Here is a 21,588-nt window from a genome sequence, read left to right as displayed (position 1 = left end):
CATGCAGGCCGGCGTGCAAGGCATGCAGCTGTAAGGGTGGCCGGTCAGCGACCGCTGGGTTAGCCGGAGTTCTACAGCGCAGGTGGTATCCGGAGTTCTACAGCGCGGGTGGCATGCAGGCTGCTACAGCTCGCTGGTGTCCACCGTGAAAAAGCAGGCTGCGGAGGAGCACATGCCCGGAAGCGTGTCAAGTTCGTCACACAGATACGACGCCTTCGCCCCCCCCCCCCTCCCGCAGAAGTGTTAGTGTAGCTACAATTGTAGCCATCGAAAAACTCAGAAGCGTGCAAACGAACGATAACGGGGACCCACTGACCCACCACCGCAGCCTCGTGCCGCACTGTACGCGGATCGTCGGGCGGCCAGCACCAATGTCTTGTCTCTGGAGCCGTGTCCGCCGCCGGACCGTAGCGGGGCAGCTACAGTGTGAAGTTCAGCTTGCACAGACCGCCACCAGATGTCGGGCCGGTTACCTGTTGCCGTGGAGACGGCGCGTGTTGGCCTGCCGCTGCGGGCCAGAAAGGACGACTGGCCGCCGCTGATGTTCGAGAGACGCTGCTCCACCGCCTGGCGGTGGATCTGCGAGCCCTGGGCACACGTTCACGTGTCACAAAACCTGGCTCCGCTGGATGGCGCATCAAACCCTGCCAACGCGGCCCCGCGCTCCTTCCCGCGTGACGTCAACCGCTGAGGGTCGAATGGAGACAACTTCGTTCCCAACCGTGCTGTGCGGTTTAGATCACTGGGTTCAGTGCAGGCTTCGGGCTAGTTCGCGACGAACTCACGAAGTTGTAGAAGGCGGTGGTGATGAGCCGCTCTCGCCTCGCGGATCGACTTCGCCTTCTCGCTCTCCTTTTTCCATCACCTCCAGCAGGCGGGTCCTTCTCGGCCAGCTGCGACGGCGCCGCGACACATTCAAACCACAATCCAAACAGTTATAACAGCTTACCCAACATGATAAACTTTCGTCTTACAGTACCAGTAACGACCCAATTGTGAACACCACCCACACTTCAAATGGGAGTTGCAGCGTAGCAACATGGGACGCATCCCGTGCCCGCCCGTCGCCCCAGACCCCTCCAGAGGGCCGCCGAGCCGACCGACGCCGGCTGCTGCCCCGCCGGCGGCGAAGCCGCAGCACACCCGCTGACCTGATGACGCAGTACGGACACGTCAGGGGAGCTGGCCGAGCCGGCCGTCTTCGGGTCGAGCGAGCGGATCACCGACTTGGCCTTCTCCAGGTACTTCTTGTAGCGCTCCTCCATGGCGGCCATCTCGGCGTCGCGGCGGGACAGCTGCTCCTGCTGCTCCTGCGTGCGAGCCGCTGCCGGCGGCGCGGGCCGGCGTCAGCGCGGGCCGACTCCGGTGCGGCGGCGAGGGGGCGAGACAGACACAGGCAGCAGCCCGCCGAGATGTAGCGGACAGGGATTGAGGTGAGACCAGTCAACTGGCGTCCGTACTAGCTGCGCTCGCACTCCTATCGACACTCCAGTTCATACCAGAGACAGTACTGGACACACAAGGGTACTCATGAGCCAACAGAGCATGCACCAACGCGATGCAGCGCGGGAGCCGCCGGAGCGGGCTGCCGACACAGGCGACAATTCGAACAAGTCAGGTCGGCCGCTTGGTAGGACCTGGCGGACCCACTCACCCTGCTCGGCCAGCCGGATCTCCATCTCGCCGATCTGCATCGTCTTGTTCTGCAGCTCCTGCTCGAGCGAGTACAGGCGGCTGGTGGAGGGGGCCGCGCGCTCCGAGCCGCCGCCCTCCTCCAGGTGCGACTGCAGCTCCAGGATGCGCTGGTTCAGCCGCCTGTGGTGCCGACCGGCGGCGAGAAAGCGAAGCTGAGATACGCGTGGTGGCCGCGGGATACATGTGGCGCGGCGGTCGGCGGCGCGCACCGTCCCGCCGCTCGCCGGGTGTAGCCGGCGGCGACGGGGCGAGGCGACAGCCCAGCCGACCCCCGAAGCCGCAGCACAGACGAGCCGGAGCCCCGGCCGTCGACGCTCGGCGCCGAGCGACGGTTGGCCGGCACGTCGGCGTGCGCACGCCCCACGTGACCGGGGACCCGCCCTGGCCGGGGCGCCATGGCCGGGCGGGCCGCAGACCACGTGACGCGCGGGGCGCGCCGCCGGGAACAGACAGACGGCGACACGGACAGAGTCCCGTCCCGCCCCGCCCCCGTCCCCCACCGAGAGCTCTCGCCGGAGGAGAGGAGAGAGACAGAGGAGGGGCGCTCCTGGACCGGGCGGCGGGCGTCTCAACCGAACAGCCGAAAAGGTACTTACATGGTGCACAAGGAAGAGCCGAGTGTTCGCACGCTCCGAGGTGAGCTGCAGGGGTGCGTGAGTAGCGAGCAACAGGAGAGACACGGAGCGACACAAGAGGACAAGAGAAGAGCCGCCGCCATCCAACCCACCACCGTTTACCTGCAGCGCGTCTCAGACAGCGGAAGGTCGAGAACGCCGGTTTAATTCGCTGCCCCCGCCCGGTTAGTGGCCGCGCGCCGTCCTGCGTCGCCGCGTCGTGTCGTCGCGTCCGGTCGGGTCAGGTCAGGTCAGGTCGGGTCGGGCCAGGTGGCGTCCCCGTCCATCGCCGCGCTACTGTGGACACATCTGAAAGCGAGCGCCGCGCCGCAAGCAAGCCCCGGCGGGCTGACCATGCTCTCGGGGCCGGGTCGGCCGGTGGCGAGCAGAAACACACGGCCGGCTGGCAGGTGCGTATATTCTCTCGCTCTCTCCGGAGACGGCGGCGGGCGGCAGTCGGTGGCGCGGAGCGCTGTCCTGTCCGGGCGTGCTGCGCTGGGCAGGGCGGCCGGGCGGGTGCGGGAGCCGGACGGCCCCTCCGTGGTCCGCCTACAGCTTCGAGGCCGGCCAGTACCGGCACACGCGAGCCCGCGGTGACCCCGCCACGGGCGACCGCAGCCGAGGTCCCATGTCCACCAACCGCACTCGTGTCAGAAGAGACTCTTCGTGGATATCACCCGGCTCGGTGGGGTTGGTGCGGCTCGGGCCGAGCGGACCACAGAGGGGTCGTGCACACGCTCTCGCACCCGCCGCGCTGCCGGGGTCTACTTCTGAACGCTCGATAACGGAGACAGTGCTCAAGAAAGGCGTCGTGATTTGACCCCACCGACCTCATCATGTAGCGGGTTGTCCGCTTTCGTGTGAAAGAAGAGTGTGGGACAGAAGTAGAAGCCACAGCATGCCCAGACACAACAACCTTCCGTGTCTTTATGACATAAAGCTCACAGTCGCTCACGCACACTACAATGTACTAAGGCAGTGAATAATAAATGAGAGATTCGAAGCAAGATCATATCATTCAGGTGCAACCAATCGCAAAGGTGAACTAGCTACTTAAATGTCGTTCATCTAGCACCTTAAAGTTGCAAAACACAAAACACAAGTTGCATTTAAAGCAAAGGCGCATGCTACCAAGATCTAATCAAACGTAAAACTACAGACCAAACAAGAAAACGACAAAATGCCCTCCCATCCGACAATATTGGGACCAGACAGCGCCACCAAGCAGCCAAGCACCGCGCGCCCTCCTCCCGCTGGCTACCAAGACGTGCGACGTTCGCCGCCGACTGCCTAACGCAAGCAACGCAACAAAACCTCAGCACGCGTGCCGCCGTCCGGCGTGCCGGCGTCAAACCCGGCGCGCAGACATCCGTGAAAGACAAGCAGACGCGAGCCGACGCGGCGCGAGGGGCCGGGTCCGACGAGGTGAGCTCCGGTGGCAGCTCCCCGCCGCGGTCAACCCTCGCCGGCTGCCGGGCGGCCAGGCCGGGGCCTGGCCAGCCGGCAGGGCACGTACGTCTGCGTCCTCCGCGCGTGTGGCGTCGCGTGAGCTAGCGCGGCGGCGAGCTCACGGAGCGCACATGGCGAAGGTGGCGCCCACCAGGGTCACCGTGTCCATCAGCTTGCTGCGCCGGTTCTTCGACTTGGAGCGCGAGCGCGAGCGCCGCGGCCGGCGGAAGCTGCGCGAGCGCCACCGCGCCATGGCCGGCTGCGCCTCGTCCAGCTCGTCCTCCTCGTCTCCGTCGGGCGCGGCGTCGCGCGGCGGCGAGCGCTCGGCCAGCGGCGCCAGCCGCGCCGCCGGCGAGAACGCCCGAAACACCTCCGGGTGGAACTCCTCGGCGGACGCCAGCGACGGCGTGGCGCGGCTGCCGACGGCCGAGTCCTTGCTCGGCGTGGTGACGTACAGCGGCTCATCCAGCAGCGAGCCGGACGAGTCGCTGGCGCCGGCGGTCGAGGCCGGCGGCGGGCCGTACAGGCCGTCGTAGCAGCCGATAAACGACATGCGTCGCTCCAGGTACTTGTCGCTGCGCTCCGTCACGCCCGTTATCGTGGTGGTGCCCGAGCCACACTCGATGTCCATCAGGCGCGCCGCGTCCAGCGTCGTGCGCCGTGACGAGCAGCCGCAGCCCGAGTCGAGCGAGTCCTCCTTGCGCGCGGGCACCTTCAGTTGGCGTTGGCGCTGCGCGCCCGGCCACCGCTCCTGCTTGTACTTGACGCTGCCCTGTCGCGTGAAGCGCTGCGGGCCGCGCGACGACGCCACGCTCGCGTCGTCGCGCGACGAGGCCACGCTGGCCGCGTCGTCGGCCGGCGGCGGCAGCAGCAGCGGCGGCGGCGGCGGCGGGGGCGCGGCCGGCAGCAGCTCGCTGGTTGACGTGGCCATGTCCTGCAGCCGGCGGATGTACTCCTCGGTGTACGCTGCTGACGGCGAGCGCTGCGGCCGGCCGTGCGTGCAGCCGGGGCCGCACGTCACAACCGGCGAGTGGCGCTGCGGCGTGCCCGCCGCCGACACCAGCTGGTCCACGTACTCGCGCAGCAGCGCGTTCGGGCTCAGCCGCACGCCGCTGTCGGTCGGGCTCGGCCGGCGCAGCTCGATCGGCTCCGGCGACGTGCACAGCTTAATCTCGTGAATGTGTCGGATGGTGACCTGGTCAGTGAGAGGCGCCGACGACGGCGGCGGCGGCGGCGGTGGCGGGGGCGGCGCCGCGCGTGCCGCGTGCGCCGCGGACGCCGCGAGCGACGGCGGCGCCGGGACGCGCACTGGGGCCCGCGCCGCCGCCGGTCGGCGCGCCAGCAGCTGAGTGTCGGACGCCCACCTGTTCTCAGCCTGCAGCGAGGTCTCGCGCGCGCGCAGGTCGTCCAGCAGCGCGCGGTACGCCTCCTCCTGGTCCTGGCGACCGCCGTCCACGCGGGCGCGCAGCTGCCGGTTCTCGTGCTGCAGCCGGAGCAGCTTCTCCCTGCGGGCGGGGAGAGGCGGCGGCGCCGCTGCAGGGAGCTCGACGCGGCAGGGCGATGCCAGGCCTCGCGCGGAGAGAGCCGAGCGGCTCTCACGGGGTAGGCACAGGGAGGAACAGGCTCACTCACGGGCTCATCTCAACACTGCCGCGACACGGACGGGGATGGTACTCACGCTAACACACTTGCCTCAGACAAGGGCTGATCCGTCACCCCCACACGACCACCAGAGGCTCACACGGCTCACGGGAGGCAGAGGCGTCACACGTAATAGTTACCGCGGGGATGCGTGGTACGCTGGAAGTACAGTCGTCGCATTTACACACTCGCTCACTGGACCGGCTCAAGGACTGAATCGGGCCCGCCAATGAGCAGTATCGTCGGACAACAACAAACAATGCGAAGCTCATGGATGAATAACTTCGAACTGACACAAAAACACACCGCTTGAATCACATCAAACTTGAAGAGCTGGCTCAAAACCAGGCAGCCAGCCAATGATCGCGACAAAAAAACAAGCCAACAAGCGCGTGCACAAGGGAGCATCAACCAGGCGGGCGGGACAAACACACGAATGAGGCGACTGGACCCTGGAGCGAGCGCAAAACACTGCACTTAGCAGTGATTTCGAAAGCCAACCGACATGCACGTCGCCCACACGCATGCACACGCACATACAAGCAAGGGCACGACGCGTCCGCGGCCGCGCGCACGTCACCCACCCTGAGAAGAACTCTGATGGCAAGTCAGCCGTTTCTGCGTACGCACCGACGGCGGCTAGACCGCTTGCTACACGCCGGATGGCTCGATCCGCATGACAAAGGACACTCGCTCCCCCTGCCGCTTGAGGACCCCCGGCAAATCAGAGTCCGTCTCCAGTGATTCACACGCCACGGCTGGATGCGGCGGACATGTACTGTAACGCGCCAACGATCGCGAGCCTGTTATCAGCGAGCGCTCGGACGGCGGCAAGTCTCCGCTCGTCAAGGACAGCCCGCAAAAAGGGCGGCTTCGATGACAATCTTGCCCAAAAGCACGGCCGTTTAAAATCGCGGCCCGGACAACGGGGACATTAGCTCATGGGGAAAAGACATGGTGCGAACGGAGACAATACCGCCCACGTTCCGGGCTCTGTATAGATCGATAACATGCTTCCGCGTCGAGCGGCCGGGACAAATGCCAGCTCCAGCGGTTGACGGCTGCCGCCGCCCCGTCAGAGCCAATGTACCCTAACGAGTCGGGCTCGACCGGTCTCGGGGAGGACACTCCGCCCTCCGAGTCCGTGGAGGCCAGGACACACTCACGTGAACTCGACGTGGCGCCGCCTCCGTCCGATCACATCGAGCCAGGAGGAGCAGCCGGACGCATCAGCCGGGGGGTGCTGCGTCTCACTCGAACACTACCACCCACACTCACACTCAAACCCACCCCAGGGTAAACACCTACTGCAGTCCACGGGACGTCGCCCAGGTTAAGCCATATCAGCCCGTGGAGAACAGCACATATCCCCTGCATCAATGTGCTGCCTCCCCCCCCCCCCCCCCTCCCTCCACCCCACTCCCGAGATGTCACCCGAGGGCATCACTTCGACACATGCCTTCCCTGCAACGACAGGCGCCTTATTCCGGCCCTGCAGCGGTCAGGTAAGTCCGAGTCCGGGACACAGCCGTCGAGGTTTCCGGCCGGCACAGAGCGCCGCCGGAGCCAGCTGCGGCCAGCGCCGCCATACTCACTTGACGTCGGTGGGGATCTGCTCCAACGCGCCCACGTCGGAGGGCGAGCCGCCGTCGGCCAGCCGGGCGCCCAGCGGCGACGGCGCGCCGCTCAGCTGCAGCTGCGCCAGCTTCAGCTCGTCGTTGACCTCGCGCAGCTTGTCGCGCTCCTCCGTCAGCCGCTGCCGGGGGGCGGACGGCGGCGGCAGGTCAGGCGGGGGCGGCACAGACCGCACACGACCGAGGCCGACACAACAGCAGCACGCCACCGCCGGCACAGCGCGGCCACTCGTCCCGCCGTGGCAGAGCGGCCTGGCACGGCCGTCGCCACAGCGCACAGCATCGCACGCTGCCGGAGTCACACCATCTCCCAGTGAATGTCTCGCTCTCTTTCTCTCTGAGCGATGGCGAGACCCAGCCGAATTCAAGCGGCTGGCGTACGCGACTTCCCGGCTCTACAGTCCCCACGGGTCAGTGCGGCCGCCGACCTCACGCGCCTCTCATGCGCACGACCACCCACCACCGCTGCCCCTCCCCGTGCCGGAAGCTGGATCGTGAGGCGGCCGCCACCGGCCCCTCCCCTCTCACGATCTACGCCCGGCAGCGGCCGTCTCCTCAAAGCGCATCCGCGACATTAACTCGGCTTCGCTGCGGCCGGGTCGTAACGTGGCGATAAATGGCAGGGCGCAGCCGGCCGGCCGCCCGCGGCGCGCGCGACCGAGGGATGGCGGCCGACGCAGGGCACCCGGCCGTGCGAGATCGCCGCGCGTCTCCGGCGGCCGCGCGCACTCATTCAAGCTCCGCGCGTCCTGGGGCGACGTCCGCTGCAGGATGAAAGGCTGGGAGCCTGATGGAGGGGCGATAGGGCGGCCACGCACCGGGCCGGAGCGCCCCGCGTGCACGCGGCGGCGGCGCGATCGGCGCGGTCGGCCGCACGCGAATAGGGTCATCGTCACCCGCCGCCGCCAAGCCGGCCGCGTCGCATACCGAAGCAGCCGACAAAACACGGCGGGCGCCGGCCGACCCGACGGGCCGCGAGCGCGGGCAGGCGCGGCCCGGATGGCCCGGCTGGGAGCGCGCCCAAATGCTGACGCGCTGGCCGTGGCGATGGTTGGGAGTTCGGGGCACGACGGCCGGTGTCGGACTACCGACAACAGTATCGCGTCGGCACTAACAGTTCAAGCAGGCCGTCCGCTCCGAACAGTCGGCGCGCATATCGACAGGATAACCAGCCGGCTCTCCCGGCGCCGGCGACCAGCCGGCGCCGGGTCGGGACCAGCTATCGGCTCTCCCCTGACCAGCCGGCGCACATCGCACCCGCCACAGAGCTATCGGCTCTCCCCTGACCAGCCGGCGCACATCGCACCCGCCGCAGAGCTATCGGCTCTCCCCTTGACCAGCCGGCGCACATCGCACCCGCCACAGAGCTATCGGCTCTCCCCTGACCAGCCGGCGCACATCGCACCCGCCACAGAGCTATCGGCTCTCCCCTGACCAGCCGGCGCACATCGCACCCGCCACAGAGCTATCGGCTCTCCCCTGACCAGCCGGCGCACATCGCACCCGCCACAGAGCTATCGGCTCTCCCCTGACCAGCCGGCGCACATCGCACCCGCCACAGAGCTATCGGCCTCTCCCCTGACCAGCCGGCGCACATCGCACCCGCCACAGAGCTATCGGCTCTCCCCTGACCAGCCGGCGCACATCGCACCCGCCACAGAGCTATCGGCTCTCCCCTGACCAGCCGGCGCACATCGCACCCGCCACAGAGCTATCGGCTCTCCCCTGACCAGCCGGCGCACATCGCACCCGCCACAGAGCTATCGGCTCTCCCCTGACCAGCCGGCGCACATCGCACCCGCCACAGAGCTATCGGCTCTCCCCTGACCAGCCGGCGCACATCGCACCCGCCACAGAGCTATCGGCTCTCCCCTGACCAGCCGGCGCACATCGCACCCGCCACAGAGCTATCGGCTCTCCCCTGACCAGCCGGCGCACATCGCACCCGCCACAGAGCTATCGGCTCTCCCCTGACCAGCCGGCGCACATCGCACCCGCCACAGAGCTATCGGCTCTCCCCTGACCAGCCGGCGCACATCGCACCCGCCACAGAGCTATCGGCTCTCCCCTGACCAGCCGGCACACATCGCACCCGCCACAGAGCTATCGGCTCTCCCTTGACCAGCCGGCGCACATCGCACCCGCCACAGAGCTCACGCCTTCGCCCCACCACAAGACGTGGCCCAGCGCTCCGGTGCCGGCCAGGGCGGCCCACCACCCCCGTCCCGGCCCTCTGCGTCCCCGCGAGGAGACCGACCTCCTTCTCGCTCTGCAGGGCGGCCATCTTCTCGGCCAGCTTGCGCAGGTCGAACTCGGCCTTGTCGCGCTTCTTGGTCTCCTCGGCCAGCTGGTCGTGCAGCTCGCCCACTTGTTTCTTGTAGAGGTCCAGCTGCGGTCGGTAGCTGCCCGACTTCTTCAGCTCCTGCGGAGCGCGCCAGGCACGGCGGGTCAGGCGGACCGGGCCGGGCGCGGCTGGTAACGCCAACGCCGGACAAGGCGCACGCCACATCACGCAGCTCTTTCTAGGAAACGCTCTCGCGCTGGTGATAATTGCATACGGTATACGGCGTTCTTAGACTGGATTACGGGGAGCTGACGTGGTGATTGCTCAGCGACGCGATTACCGAAGCTCAGTTGCAAGGAAGAGGCCCTAGCATTACGCAGTGGCACGCTCGAGATGACGGACCATAAGCGGCGCAGCGCACCGGTCCGAGTTCACCAGACAGACTCATTCGGAGGCTACGAACCTCCTCCAGCTCCATGTTCTGCTGCATGTAGTCGGTGTTCTTCTCCTCGAGCAGCTTGATCTGCCGACGCAGGTCGCCCATCTCCTGCAGCCGCTTCTGGTAGGTGTCCAGCTTGGCCTCGTACTGCGGCACCTTGGACGCCAGGTCGCGCAGGATCTCCAGCTCATCCTGCCGGCGGCACGCCCGTGGTTAGCAGGGAAGCCCAGAGTCGGAGCCAGCGGCCCAGACGCTCCGCTCGGCGCGCGGCATTACACTGTCACTATCATGCAATTTAGGTAGCCCGCAACCGCATCGGTGCAAAAAGTCGGGGACAGGAAAGCCCGACGGCAGATTGAAGGATGCGATTACATATCGACATACCGTGGGCGCAATCATGCCGGAGACAACGCGCCTGATTTTATCTGACACAAACATGACAAACGTACACGACGGCCAGATGCATCTCATCACGAAGCACAACGAGCAGCCACCAGCGGGCGACAGCGGAGACATCACCGGCTACGTTCACTCGCCCCAAAAGCGGGCGAGGAGGGGCGGCGTGAAGCCCCGCCCGCGGGACGGACGGCCCGCCCACTGACCCGGAGTCGGCGCGTCTCGTCCGCCATGCGCTGGAGCTCCTCGTTCTTGGTCTGCGTCTCCCGCAGGTCCTTCTCCACCACGTCGCACCTGCTGCGCAGCTCCTCCCGCGTGGCCTCCAGCTGCCGGGCGGGGACACGCGGCGTCACCCAAGTGACACCCGTCAGTCGCCCCACCGGTGTCACCCCAGTGACGTCACACATCGCGTCGACTGTCGGCAGCGGCCGCGCCACCCCCGGCAGAGTACGCCATCGCGGGGGGGGGGGGACAGCCTTTGGATCGGTTATTGGCGCGGGCAAGCGTTCTGGTGGTTGGCGTGGTGCCGCGTGAAATGTTCGCGGCGCTCTGGGTGGTGAAATGTTCTCGCAGCACGCTAGGTTTAAACACGGGTCTCCCGATGAAAAGTCCACAGTTCGAGCACCGAGGACGGACGGGGCGCATTGGAGACTTGATCGAGAAGCCTGACTGACGGACTGCAATCAGATGCCAACTCCGCCCGATAGGCACAGCACGCCCCGCCCGACCAAACCGGGCGAACGGGCTCCGGAGAGCGGACGAAATGCAGACGTGAGTCCCCGTACGTGACAGCCGGCAGCGCTGCTACGGCGCCCCATTTATCGGGATTTCCCTGTCAAGGCGACACAAAGCCTGCAACGTTTGCGTCTAGGAGATCTCGCTGCTGCAGCCTGACAGCTCTGATTCCTCGACGAGGCAGTCCGGAGCCACGTGCCGGGTCAAGCGGGCCCTCGGCAGGACAGATGGCCCGCGAACGACCCGGACCGGCCGGTGACCAGCCCGGCCGCGCCCGGCCAGGTCAGGCTGGGGCGGAGTCGGCTCGCGGGCCGGGCCGGCGGAGCGGCCGGGACCAGTCCATCGGAATCAGTCCACCAGAGCCCGGCCACGCCCGGCCATGTCAGGCTGGGGCGGAGTCCGCTTCAGGACCGGGCCAGCGGAGCGGCCGGGACCAGTCCATCGGAATCAGTCCACCAGAGCCCGTCCACATGCGTCAAGTCGGGCGGCGTCAGGCAAGCAGGACTGAAGGAAGTGCTCCACATTTGTACGGGGTTTTGGACCGACACAGCCATTTTGAAGATTATTCGGTACAGTTCACAGCCCCTCTTAAAACCTCAACCCTTCTAATTTCTGAGTCATGCGCCCGCGGATATGTGCACACAATTTTGATGTGACTATTTCCAGGTCTCCCTTGCGCTCATGACGCCACAATGACGTCATTCAAATCCTGCCATTCCAATGGCCGCGCGGCGATCAAGGCCAAGAAAAATGTGTTTATTGGGTTGTTCACACCTGGCGTTCACGAGCACGATTTCTAGATATAACGGCCGTCAGCTGGCTCTCAATCCGTGTTGTGCAAGCTACGATGGCGTAACCAAACAATGACGTATTGAGGCGCATATTTACTTACCAACGAAACCATGGAGTCTAGGGCAGCCTGTTCCACTCAAAACTCCACCAACAGTTACAAGTGAGCTTATTGCATCACGTCTGACGCTTGCTTCGATGTCTTCAAATGTGGAGCATCCCCTTTGAGGCGGGATCGGGTCTGGTTGAGTCAGCTTACGGTAGCAGTCAGTCCGTCAGTCCGGGCTCCTCGCATAAAACGAGCCCGGCGGGTCGGTGCCCTGCCCACAGGCGGCACCACACCGCGCCGCCTCGGGCCGCCCGGGTCGTACCTTGTAGATCTCCTCATCGGCGGCGGCCAGCTTCTCGCGCAGCTGCTTGTAGCGCTGCCGCTGCTCGGGGCCCTCGCCGCCGGTCGATGCGTCCGGCAGCTCCTGCTGCAGCCGCAGCCGCTCCTGCAGCTTCTGGTTCTCGGCCCGCAGCATCGACTTCTCGTCCTGCAGCATCACGATCTGCCGGCGGCGGGCGACAGAGGTCAGGCTGAGGTCACCCGCGGGACACCAGTCACAAGGATCGGCGCTGTACGTATGCGCGCGTGCCGCCTTCCCCAGGCGCACACGCACAGCCGGCAGCGCCATTCCCTCGAGATATCCGAGCCGCCGTGCTGGCTGCGCTTTGCAGCGTCCACGTCTCGCCGCGGACCAGCGGCGCGGACGACTGGTTGACCACATCAGTCACATATCCATATCAGTCATATGCGTCGTAAAACCGTCAACGGAAGGGATTATGCTGGAGTTCCGCATTGTCCGCAGTACTGGCACCGCTCCTCACGCAGCAGACGTGAACCCGCCCGGAAACAAACAACTGGTGGCGGTTCGCAACGCATGCTGATGATGCGGCGGCCGCGTGGCTTGACGGACTAAGTATTTAGTCAATTTCGGAAGTCAACAAGTAGACGTAGAGGCCATACACTTGGAGGACTGCGGGTTAAACGCTGGTCATTACGCCGACAGTCGCAGATGCGATGCCGAAGTTACTAAATATGGGCGACTGATTTAGCATGCAAAAAAGCTAATATCTCGCTCTTAATGACGGTCAACACACCCGAAAACAAACAGCATCGAACTCGGCATATATCAGCACCTGCGCGTTCCAGCGCCAGACCACGGCCAGACCGGTCGGAGGACCTGCCGCCGTCCACGTGCGGACGTGGCGCACGCGAGGGTCACCGGCCGGCGCGGCGCCCGTGCCGCCGCGCCCGCCCGCTTTTTACTGACATCAAAGCACGGCGACCTGAGCCGGACCGCACGGCGCCGGCCGGCGGCCGTCGCGGAGGCGACCTCCCCTTTCAGAGCCGCCGCGCTCGGCGGCCGCGTGCCGTGATCGAATCGTCAGTCCAAACTGGGAGCGCGCACGCAGCGGAGACGCCAGATGCAGATACTGCGTAGTGCTGCGCGAGACAAGACATCAAGATCCGGCATGGACGCCGAGACAGCGCGGCCGGCCAGCTGTGGCGTTGCACAATGGGACGCCGCGTTTTTGGCTGACCACGTCACCACACGGTGACCTTCTACGGCGGCGGTCGAGCGCCGCGACACGGCTTCGGTCCACGGGCGGCCGGGTCGCGTTTCGCGATGCCTTCTAAGCGCGCGTCGCACGCGGCAAGAAAGGGGCGGCCGGGCTGGGGCCATCTTCTAGGGCCATCTCAGGCCGCGGCTAGCACGCATGCCGTGCAGACTCGGTTCTTCGAGCTCGTAATCCGCCGAAAGCGATGATGGAGGGGGGGGGGCGCAGGTGGGCACACCAGCTCGTGCAGGGAGGGGGGGGGGGGCTGACTCATCTCTCTCGAGCTGGATCAGGTAAGCACGTCCGGGAGCTATCGCGGACTCCGGACGGGCCGGCGGGCCCGCGGCATGCCATACCGCGCAGCACTTGGCCGACTCGGGACGCGCAGCGGCCGCCACGCCCGCCTGCCGCGCCTGCGTTCCACCGGCCGATCTTGCCGGACGTCCCCGGGGGAAGCAGCGCTCCCACCCCGTGAACGGGCCGCCCGCGCTGGTCCGACCCCTGGCCCGTCCGGCCACCTGGCCCGCCCGAGGCCCCCTCTTAAGCCGCCGCCGGTGGCTCCCGTTCGAGGAAGCTCTCAGGCGGGCGGAGCGGAGCACGCAGCCACCCCGCCCCGTCCGGCTGCAGCCACGCCTCTGCGCCGGGCCGGCTCCGCCCCCAAGGCCCACGACAGGCCGCTGCTGGCCGAGGGACGGGGCCGAGGCCGCCCGTGGCCCGCTCTCACGCCAGCAGCGGCACACGCCGGGTCTCCGGCGCCGCCGCCCGGCCGCCAGCGTTTTACTGGCGGCCCGGTGTCAGCACGCCCCGACCGCCTTGCGCCACAGCGCCCAGTTACACCCCGCGAAGGACGGAGAACGACGCCAGGTCACGGCAGCACTGGTCCGCCCGGCAGCGTCTCACACCGACCGGTCCATCGGGGCTACGTGACGTCATGGTGCAAGGTGACCCGGTGACGTGATGTCGGAGCGCCGTCCTCCCCAAACAGGTCCCGAGCGGAAAAGGCTCGCCCACGTGACGGCGACGCCGGATGTCCGGCTGGCACGCCGTATCTGGTGTTTGTGGGCGTGTCGATTACGTGGCAATGCTACTCCCTTTTCATAACACTGTCATCTATGTGAATGGAGCCCGCTGGCAGTTCATGTTGTGACATGAATTCATGAGTGAGAGCCTCTTCATAACACGCACCACCGCAACATGCTTTACATTTCCAAGAACTACTAAGTTGTTTGGCTATAGCTGATGCTGAAGCTAACGTACACTGAAAAGGCGAGCACGCGTAAAACGCAACAAAGTGGTCTACTGGGTGTTAGCGGACTTGCTCTAGCTGCTGCCTGCGCCCTCGCTCCACCCGTGCCACCCGTCACCCTGGCCGGAGGTGCTCGCCGACCGTACCGCTCGCGATCCTCACAAGCCGGCGTCAGCGGGCACGCCGGGTCACCATTCTGACGTGTCGTCCAGCACAGCGTCCGGGCGCCGCCTGTCCCAGTGCTACAAAGCTTACCGCCTCGATGGGCGGGCGGCCGGCCGGCGGCGACGCGGCTGATCGGCAGCCAACACGGTAGAGGCACGGGTCGGCGCCGAACGGCCGCTGTTACACCGGTCATTACATAGAGATGGCCCGGCCCGGCTGCCGCCGCCGGGCCGGGCCTGCAGCGAGACGAAGCTGGCCGGGCCGCTTCCCGGACGGCGGCAGCCGGGCGGAGCGCAGCGCCCTACGGCCGCTGCCGACTGCGGGGGCGGCGCGAGGTTGTAGCGGGCGTCCAGCGGCGCCGCCCCCTCCTCCCTGCTCGTGACGGGCGGCCGAGCCCGGGCGCGCCGCCGCCGCCGGCTCAGCGGCGCGGTGCGGGGCCTCGTCCCGGATCCGCCGTCGTTCCGCCCACCAGGGCACGTCACAGTCTCGGGCCTCTCTCTGGACTTGCCAGCATCTCCGTCACCCCTACTCGGCCCACCCGGCGCAAATTGCCAGGGTCCGCCGTCAGCGTCCGGTCCCGACAACATCGGCCGACCGGCTGCCCGGCGGGCGTGGCGACCCGAGGCCCGATCGGTCGTGAGTTCGACACCCGCGCGGCGCGGCCCGCCCCTCGGCGCTCTCTCCGGCGCCGCTCGACCCCCGGCCGCCGCTGACCTGGTTGTCGAGCTCGTAGCAGCGCTGTTGGATCTTGTGGCGCTCGTCCTTGATGACCTCGAGCTCGGAGGCGAGCTCAGGCAGGCAGCCGACGTCGAGCGAGGGATCGAGCAGCGAGCTGCCCGAGCCGCCGCGCGACATCAGCTCTTGAATAGCGGCCATCAGCACCGCCTGCACGGTCGGCTCCAGCTCCTGGATCGACTCGATGTACTCTGTGGGGAGGGAGGCGGGTGAGTCATCACAATGTCGTCGCTTTCAACCGCGGCTCGACACCAAGAATCACCCGTTTCAACCGGAGATGTTTTTATGCTGATGCTAGCGGGCGTTCAAGCGCAGCTCACAAGAAGGGCACCATCGATTACATGTCGTTTGGTGGGCTAAGACCGAAATAGTAATGCAAGACGCATGGGAGAAGCCGCACGATGCGAAAGGACACAGATGTGGGGCGGCTGTTATGGTCAGAACCACGCATACAGGCAAAGGCTGGCAAAGATCGCCCACGCGGTAGCGTCTGATTACTGGGTCCCGAATATTGGGTCCAATCAAAGGACCGAGAAACTTCGCGAAGCGCCCGCAGATAATCGATGGTGACAGGTAAGTCAGCCCGCCCTTTGGCCGCCAAAACAGAGCAGCTTTCCCATTCCGCGGCACAAAGCAAGACAGAGCGTCCTCATTCCCGCGAGAAGGAAGAAAAACCCCGCGTAGCTTACAACCGCGACCCGCGAAACTCGGCAAGCCCACAAGGCTACCAAAAAATTAGCATCGGTCCGGAAAACCACGCGCTAATGTCAGCCGGCGCCGGCGAGTGACGACAGTCCGCGGCGGCGGCGTGAGAGCTGACCCTCGGCCCGATCTGAGGGGCCTGGGCCGCCGTCCACGGAGCGCGGCCGGGGCGTGGGAAAGACGGGGCCGGCGCCCCCGCCGCGCTGTGTTCGGCCGTGACGTCGGCGCCGCACGCAACCGCACCACCTGCAGCCGCTCCCCGGCGCCGCCAGTTCCGTCGCCTTTTTTGCCGGCGCGCCCCGGCGGTGACGGCGGCCGGCCGACCGGGCGCGGCCGCTGCCCCCGCATTGCTGGCGAAACTGCACTCGCCGCTCCTCGCCGGCGGCCAGGGAGCTTTCGCCGGAGGAGCCGCTGCAGCCGGCCGGCCACCACGCGTGGTGAGCGGCTCCGGCCGCCGCAGGTGGACCAGCGCCCCGGACCCGCCTCTCTCACGCCGGCGGGGCCGGCCGGTGGGAGCGGGCCATCAGACGAGCCCCCCAGTGGGGAAGGGGGGCGAGAACGTCCGCTGTCGGTCCGCTGACCGGACCACGGACACCCCACACCACGGGGCGACGCTTCGAAGGTGGCTCGTTTACGGCAGACGATGGGACATGGGGCGCACATTGGTCAATTGATCATTAGCGCTCGTGGTGGAGGTGAGGTTCGATCCAAACCATCTGTGCGGACTGACTGTAATGTGACTGTGACTGAAACCTCCATTGGTGGGTGGACTGTGAGCGGATCGGTGCCGATTATCTGAGCGCGTCCCGATCCAAACGATCGGAGTCAGCTGACGTCCGTGACCGACGACGTCACGCCTCCTCCCCGACACGGCGCCAAGTACACCAACTCCACGGTTTGAACGTCTCGCTCGGCCCGCCGCCCGGCACGACCCCGCCACCAGCGCGAGCGGCCGCCCGACGGCGCGCTGACGCGGTCGTGCGGGCGCCCGGCCGTAATCCCGGCACAAGGCCGCCGGGCCGCCGGGTCGCTGGCGCTGGAGCTGATCGGGCCGCCGCCGCACCGGGGTCTGGCGGTCTCGGCGGCCCGGTCTTCAGCTGCCGCTCCCAGAGCGAGCGTGCGCTCGGCTCCGACGGATGGAGATGAGTCAACAACCTGTCGGCTCCACACCTGGCCGCCCAGCTCGCCGGCCGCCGAGGCCAGACAGACACCAGACAGACACCAGATCACAGTCAACAAACAACGAGCTGAAGCTAATGCTGAGGTGGATGGACGCCGGAAAGGGGCACCGGAAGTTTTCCAAGGTAAAGGAGCCGGTAAGCACTATTACTGATCTCGTTTCAGCCATAACCCACAGTGTCAAAGTTAGCTCTTCGGGCAGCTGGGGCGTTTCTCCCCTCCTCGCCTCACCGTTCCCGCGCCCTTGGCCCGGGTTCACGGGACGCGGCGGTCGCGGTGTTACAAAATGCAGCGTTGCCATCGCCTGCCCGAACCGCATGACGCTGGTCTGGGAGCCCGCCGCTGAACAGCGCTGGCGGTCAGTCGGACCCCGCGCGCTGCGCGCACAACCGGCACTGCCCTTGGTGTCCAGTGCCCCGGCGTCAGCCTCGGCGGGTGTGCCGAGCCCATGCTCGGTTCAGACGCGCCGCCGCCGTCGCACAATCGGCCCCGGCGTCAAACGGGCGTGCAGCGGCCGCCAACACCACCGCCACGGGCAAACAGCGTCGCGAGCGGGTGCCACTCAGAGCGACGTCGGCAGCCATGCCAGCACCGCGCCGGCCCGACCTCGGGCACGGCGTCGGCACGTGGGCACGCGGAGCCGGTCGACGGCGGCGGCCGGTGGCCGGCCGGCAAGGCTCGCGGTGAAAACCCGCGCCCGGCGGCAAAAACCGGCCCCCGCCGCGTGCGATCGCACCTCACGCCGGGCCGGTGACGGCTTCGACGGCAGCGGCGGCGGGGGTCGGCCGGCGCACGCGGCCCCCGGACGTCGTTACGAAGTGACGCGCCGCGGCGGGGCCTTCACGCCGCGGCGGGGTCTTCACGCCGCGCGGCCGATACACTCGGCGACGGCGGAGACAGCGCAAATCGCTGGAAACCGGTACGAGCCGTGAAAAATGGCCGGTAAACGGGCGGCGCCGAGCGGCGGGTGAAACGCCGCTAATGGCATACAATTGGCGGGCAGGGTCGAGAGCCGGGTCAGGGGGCAGGCGCGACTGTGCCTGACCCGGGCGGCTGGTCAGCGGGAGAAGGCGATCTCGGGCGCGGATCATGCCGCCGGAGCTGTCGGTGGGTCTGAGCGGGCCTCGCTGAGCACAGCAGCAGCGTCCGGCCGGGCTCATGGCCATGACCCGCCGAGCCCCCGCTGCCACTCACTCAGCGTCTGCCACCCAAGTGCTGCTGTTGCAACCGACGGGACGGCCCAAGAGGGGCGTGATTACCCTCGTGTTTAGGACGTGTTTACCGTCCGACGGCAGAACAGCCGTCTCGTCGTCTGGTTGATGACGTCACTTGCTTGAGAGGCGAATTCTCGTCATAAGCACGCAGGCGTCTAATGCATCGCTACAGATAAAGGACACGGATGCCGCACACGTCAGCGCCCCGACAGCAGGAACGCGTGATAACACACGGACGCAATCGCCGAGTGACCTCAGCCATCAGACCCAGCGAACCCAGCCCACCTGCCGGCGCCGCCACAGCACGCCTGCAGCACCCGATCGCGCGCCGCCCCGCCGCCCCGCCCCCCCCCCCCCCCCCTGCGAGAGCAGCCGAGTGCCGGGTGGCCGCCGTGGGACGGCAGTCCATTACGGCCGGCCGATAAAGCAGGGCGGCTGGACGGGCGGGGGCCGGGCGCTGCCGCCGGCCGCTCCCATGGCGCCGGCGCCGCCAGCCTTGGTCGCGCGAGCCTTGGTCCGTGTGAGGTGCCGCGCCCGTTCCCGGCGCCGGCGGGTCTGTCCCTGCGCCGGCAGCCGCTGCTGCATGTCGCGTGGGAGTGTTCCGTGTTGACCGAGGACGACGTGTGGAGGAGAGGGGACGAGGGAGGACAGGCCAGCGAGAGAGGAGAGGCGGGATGTAAGGGAATAGGGACAGAAGAGGGCACGGCAGGGAGAGAGAGGCACAGTGTAAGAAGAGGTGAAAGAGAGGTGAATTCCATGGAAACAGCGAAGGTGGTAAGAGGGGAGAGCGGAGGGGAGAAAAAATGGAAAGACGGCCGGGGTGGGAATACGAATAGAGTAATGAAATAAATAGCACATGCAGATGGATAACAATAAAGAGGACGGCTCGGACATAAAATGGAGAAGACACATAGTGCGGCGAGACAGATGCAGAGATCGATGGATTAGCTGTACCAAAAACGCTCGTTCGTTCGTTCGACAGGCGGCGGGACCGTGGTACAGGCGGTCAGACAGGTGGCGGGACCGAAGTACAGGCGGCCAGATAGGCGACGGGACCGAGGTACAGGCGGCAAGACAGGCGGCGGGACCGGGGTACAGGCGGCCAGACAGGCGGCGGGACCGGGGTACAGGCGGCCAGACAGGCGACGGGACCGAGGTACAGGTGGCAAGACAGGCGGCGGGACCGAGGCACAGGCGGCCAGACAGGCGGCGGGACCGAGGTACAGGCGGCCAGAGAGGCGGCAGGACCGAGGTACGGGCGGCGAGACAGGCGGCGGGACCGGGGCACGGGCGGCCAGACAGGCGGCGGGACCGAGGTACAGGCGGCCAGACAGGCGGCGGGACTGAGGTACGCGCGGCCAGACAGGCGGCGGGACCGGGGCACGGGCGGCCAGACAGGCGGCGTGACCGAGGTACAGGCGGCCAGGCAGGCGGGCCGTACCTGCCTTCGCAGCACGACCGTCCCGTCACGGCAAGCGTCGGCCGCACGCCGCCGACCGCAGTGAAACCGGTGCCGGTCGGCGCACGTGCGACGGTCGCCCGTCGGCGCGGCCGGCGGGCGGCGAGCTGACCCGGCCGCCGAGGCCGCTCGCAGGCTCAGGTCACCGTCGTCCGACGGCGAGGAGTCGGCGCGGCAGAGCCAGCAGACGACAGTGGCGCCCGCCCACGCCGTGCCGCCGTCCGACGGCGACGAGTCGGCGCGGCAGAGCCAGCAGACGACGTGGCGCCCGCCCACGCCGTGCCGCCGCACCACGGCCGCTGAGCCGTACGCTTCGCCATACTGCATCCGCCATTAAACCATATTAATGGGAATTAATTCCATTACAGCGTCGCTTTACTAATGGCGTGCCGGATTTCACAAGAGGTGGCATCGTTCCCCCATTGAGTCACCTCAGAGATAACATCGATTTCGTGATTCTGTGCCTAATTGTGCCGCTGTAGTAACATGCCCCACTGAAATTACCAACGAAGCCGTAACCGATGCTACCATAATCGACATCACGCCCCTTCTAACTATTTAAAAAATATCGCCGACAATCGCATCATATTAGTACCACCCTACCCGATCCTATCACCGCCGCCCCATGGCCTCAACCCGTGCCGCGCCGCCCCGTCGTAAGGTCAGCGACGAGCGGCCACCCGGTGCCGGCCGGCCGGGCCGGGGACGACCGGCGGGCGCCGACTTTCGTCCGGCACGACCCGGCGCAGCAGGGCGGCAGACGTGGGCGTGGGAACAGCGGCGGCAGCAGGTGTCATCTCGCCGTCATCACGCGCCGAGAAACCGGCGTCACCGGCCGGGAGGCAGGCCCGACGCGGGCCACAGCCGGTGTTGAACGCGGGGGCGCGGCGTGCGGCGCGACAAAATCACCGCTGTGCCGCGACAAGACCTGCCCCTGCTGAGGCCTGCCGAGGCCTGCTGAGGCCTGCCGAGGCCTGCTGAGGCCTGCCGAGGCCTGTCGAGGCCTGCTGCGGCCTGCTGCGGCCTGCTGCGGCCTGCTGAGGCCTGCCGAGGCCTATTGAGACCTACTGCTCCCCTCACAGGGTGTGAGCGGAGCATCTCCAGTGGCGGTCGGCACGCCCAGCGAGCGACGACGGTAGAGGCGGGACGGGCAGCGCGCGCCGCCGCCCGTGACCTACAGCGACCGGCGGCGACCGGGGCGGGCCGCGCCGCTGGGGTCAGGCCAATAACACCCGCGGTGAGTGGCGCGCGGAGGCCGCTCACGGGGTCGGGGGTCGGCGCGTGTCGCCGCGCGCTTAGGCAGCTGTTGTGACGCCGTTTGTGCGGCTGTTGTGACGCGCCACCAGCGGCGGGTCGCGACCCCCGGAGCGCGTGTCGCTGCGCCGGCGGCCCAGCCGGCGGGAGGCGGGGCGGGGGGAGGCCGGCGTGGCGGTCGCCACGCCTGCCAACGCAGCCGGCCGCCGCGCCGGCGCTGCAGCAGCGGAGGCGGCCGCGGCCGAGCTCCTGCCGGTGCCCGAACGCACCGTGAAACCAGACACGGGCGTAATGAGCGAGGAATTGCCGGACGCTCCATTGGGGCGCTTTCCAGTGCGGGCCGCCGCCCGGAG

General features: G+C 67.2%; 1 protein-coding gene across 1 annotated transcript; it reads right to left on the bottom strand.

Moving 5' to 3' along the window:
- Positions 1–861: 861 nt before the first annotated feature.
- On the bottom strand, positions 862–20,308 carry LOC119105244 (protein Hook homolog 3). The gene is made up of 11 exons (XM_037228713.1): positions 20,128–20,308; positions 15,407–15,618; positions 12,048–12,227; positions 10,359–10,478; positions 9,781–9,948; positions 9,291–9,455; positions 6,995–7,155; positions 5,123–5,263; positions 1,655–1,815; positions 1,142–1,324; positions 862–893 (listed from the first exon to the last, which is right to left on the bottom strand). The coding sequence occupies exons 1-11, from the start codon at positions 20,306–20,308 to the stop codon at positions 862–864; spliced, it is 1,704 nt and encodes a 567-aa protein (XP_037084608.1).
- Between the last annotated feature and the right edge of the window lie 1,280 nt (positions 20,309–21,588).

This window comes from Pollicipes pollicipes, unplaced genomic scaffold, assembly GCF_011947565.3.
Source record: "Pollicipes pollicipes isolate AB1234 unplaced genomic scaffold, Ppol_2.1 Scaffold_6098;HRSCAF=7232_pilon_pilon_pilon, whole genome shotgun sequence".
Lineage (NCBI taxonomy): Eukaryota > Metazoa > Arthropoda > Thecostraca > Pollicipedomorpha > Pollicipedidae > Pollicipes > Pollicipes pollicipes.
This window is presented reverse-complemented; position numbering and strand designations above follow the sequence as displayed.

Coding starts and splice junctions, on each gene's coding strand:
- LOC119105244 (XM_037228713.1), bottom strand. CDS start 20,308: ATGCAGTATGGCGAAGCGTACGGCTCAGCGGCCGTGGTGCGGCGGCAC. Junction 9,456..9,780: donor AGAACATGGAGCTGGAGGAG/GTTCGTAGCCTC, acceptor CGCGCTCCGCAG/GAGCTGAAGAAGTCGGGCAG. Junction 7,156..9,290: donor CCCTGCAGAGCGAGAAGGAG/GTCGGTCTCCTC, acceptor GCCCCCCGGCAG/CGGCTGACGGAGGAGCGCGA.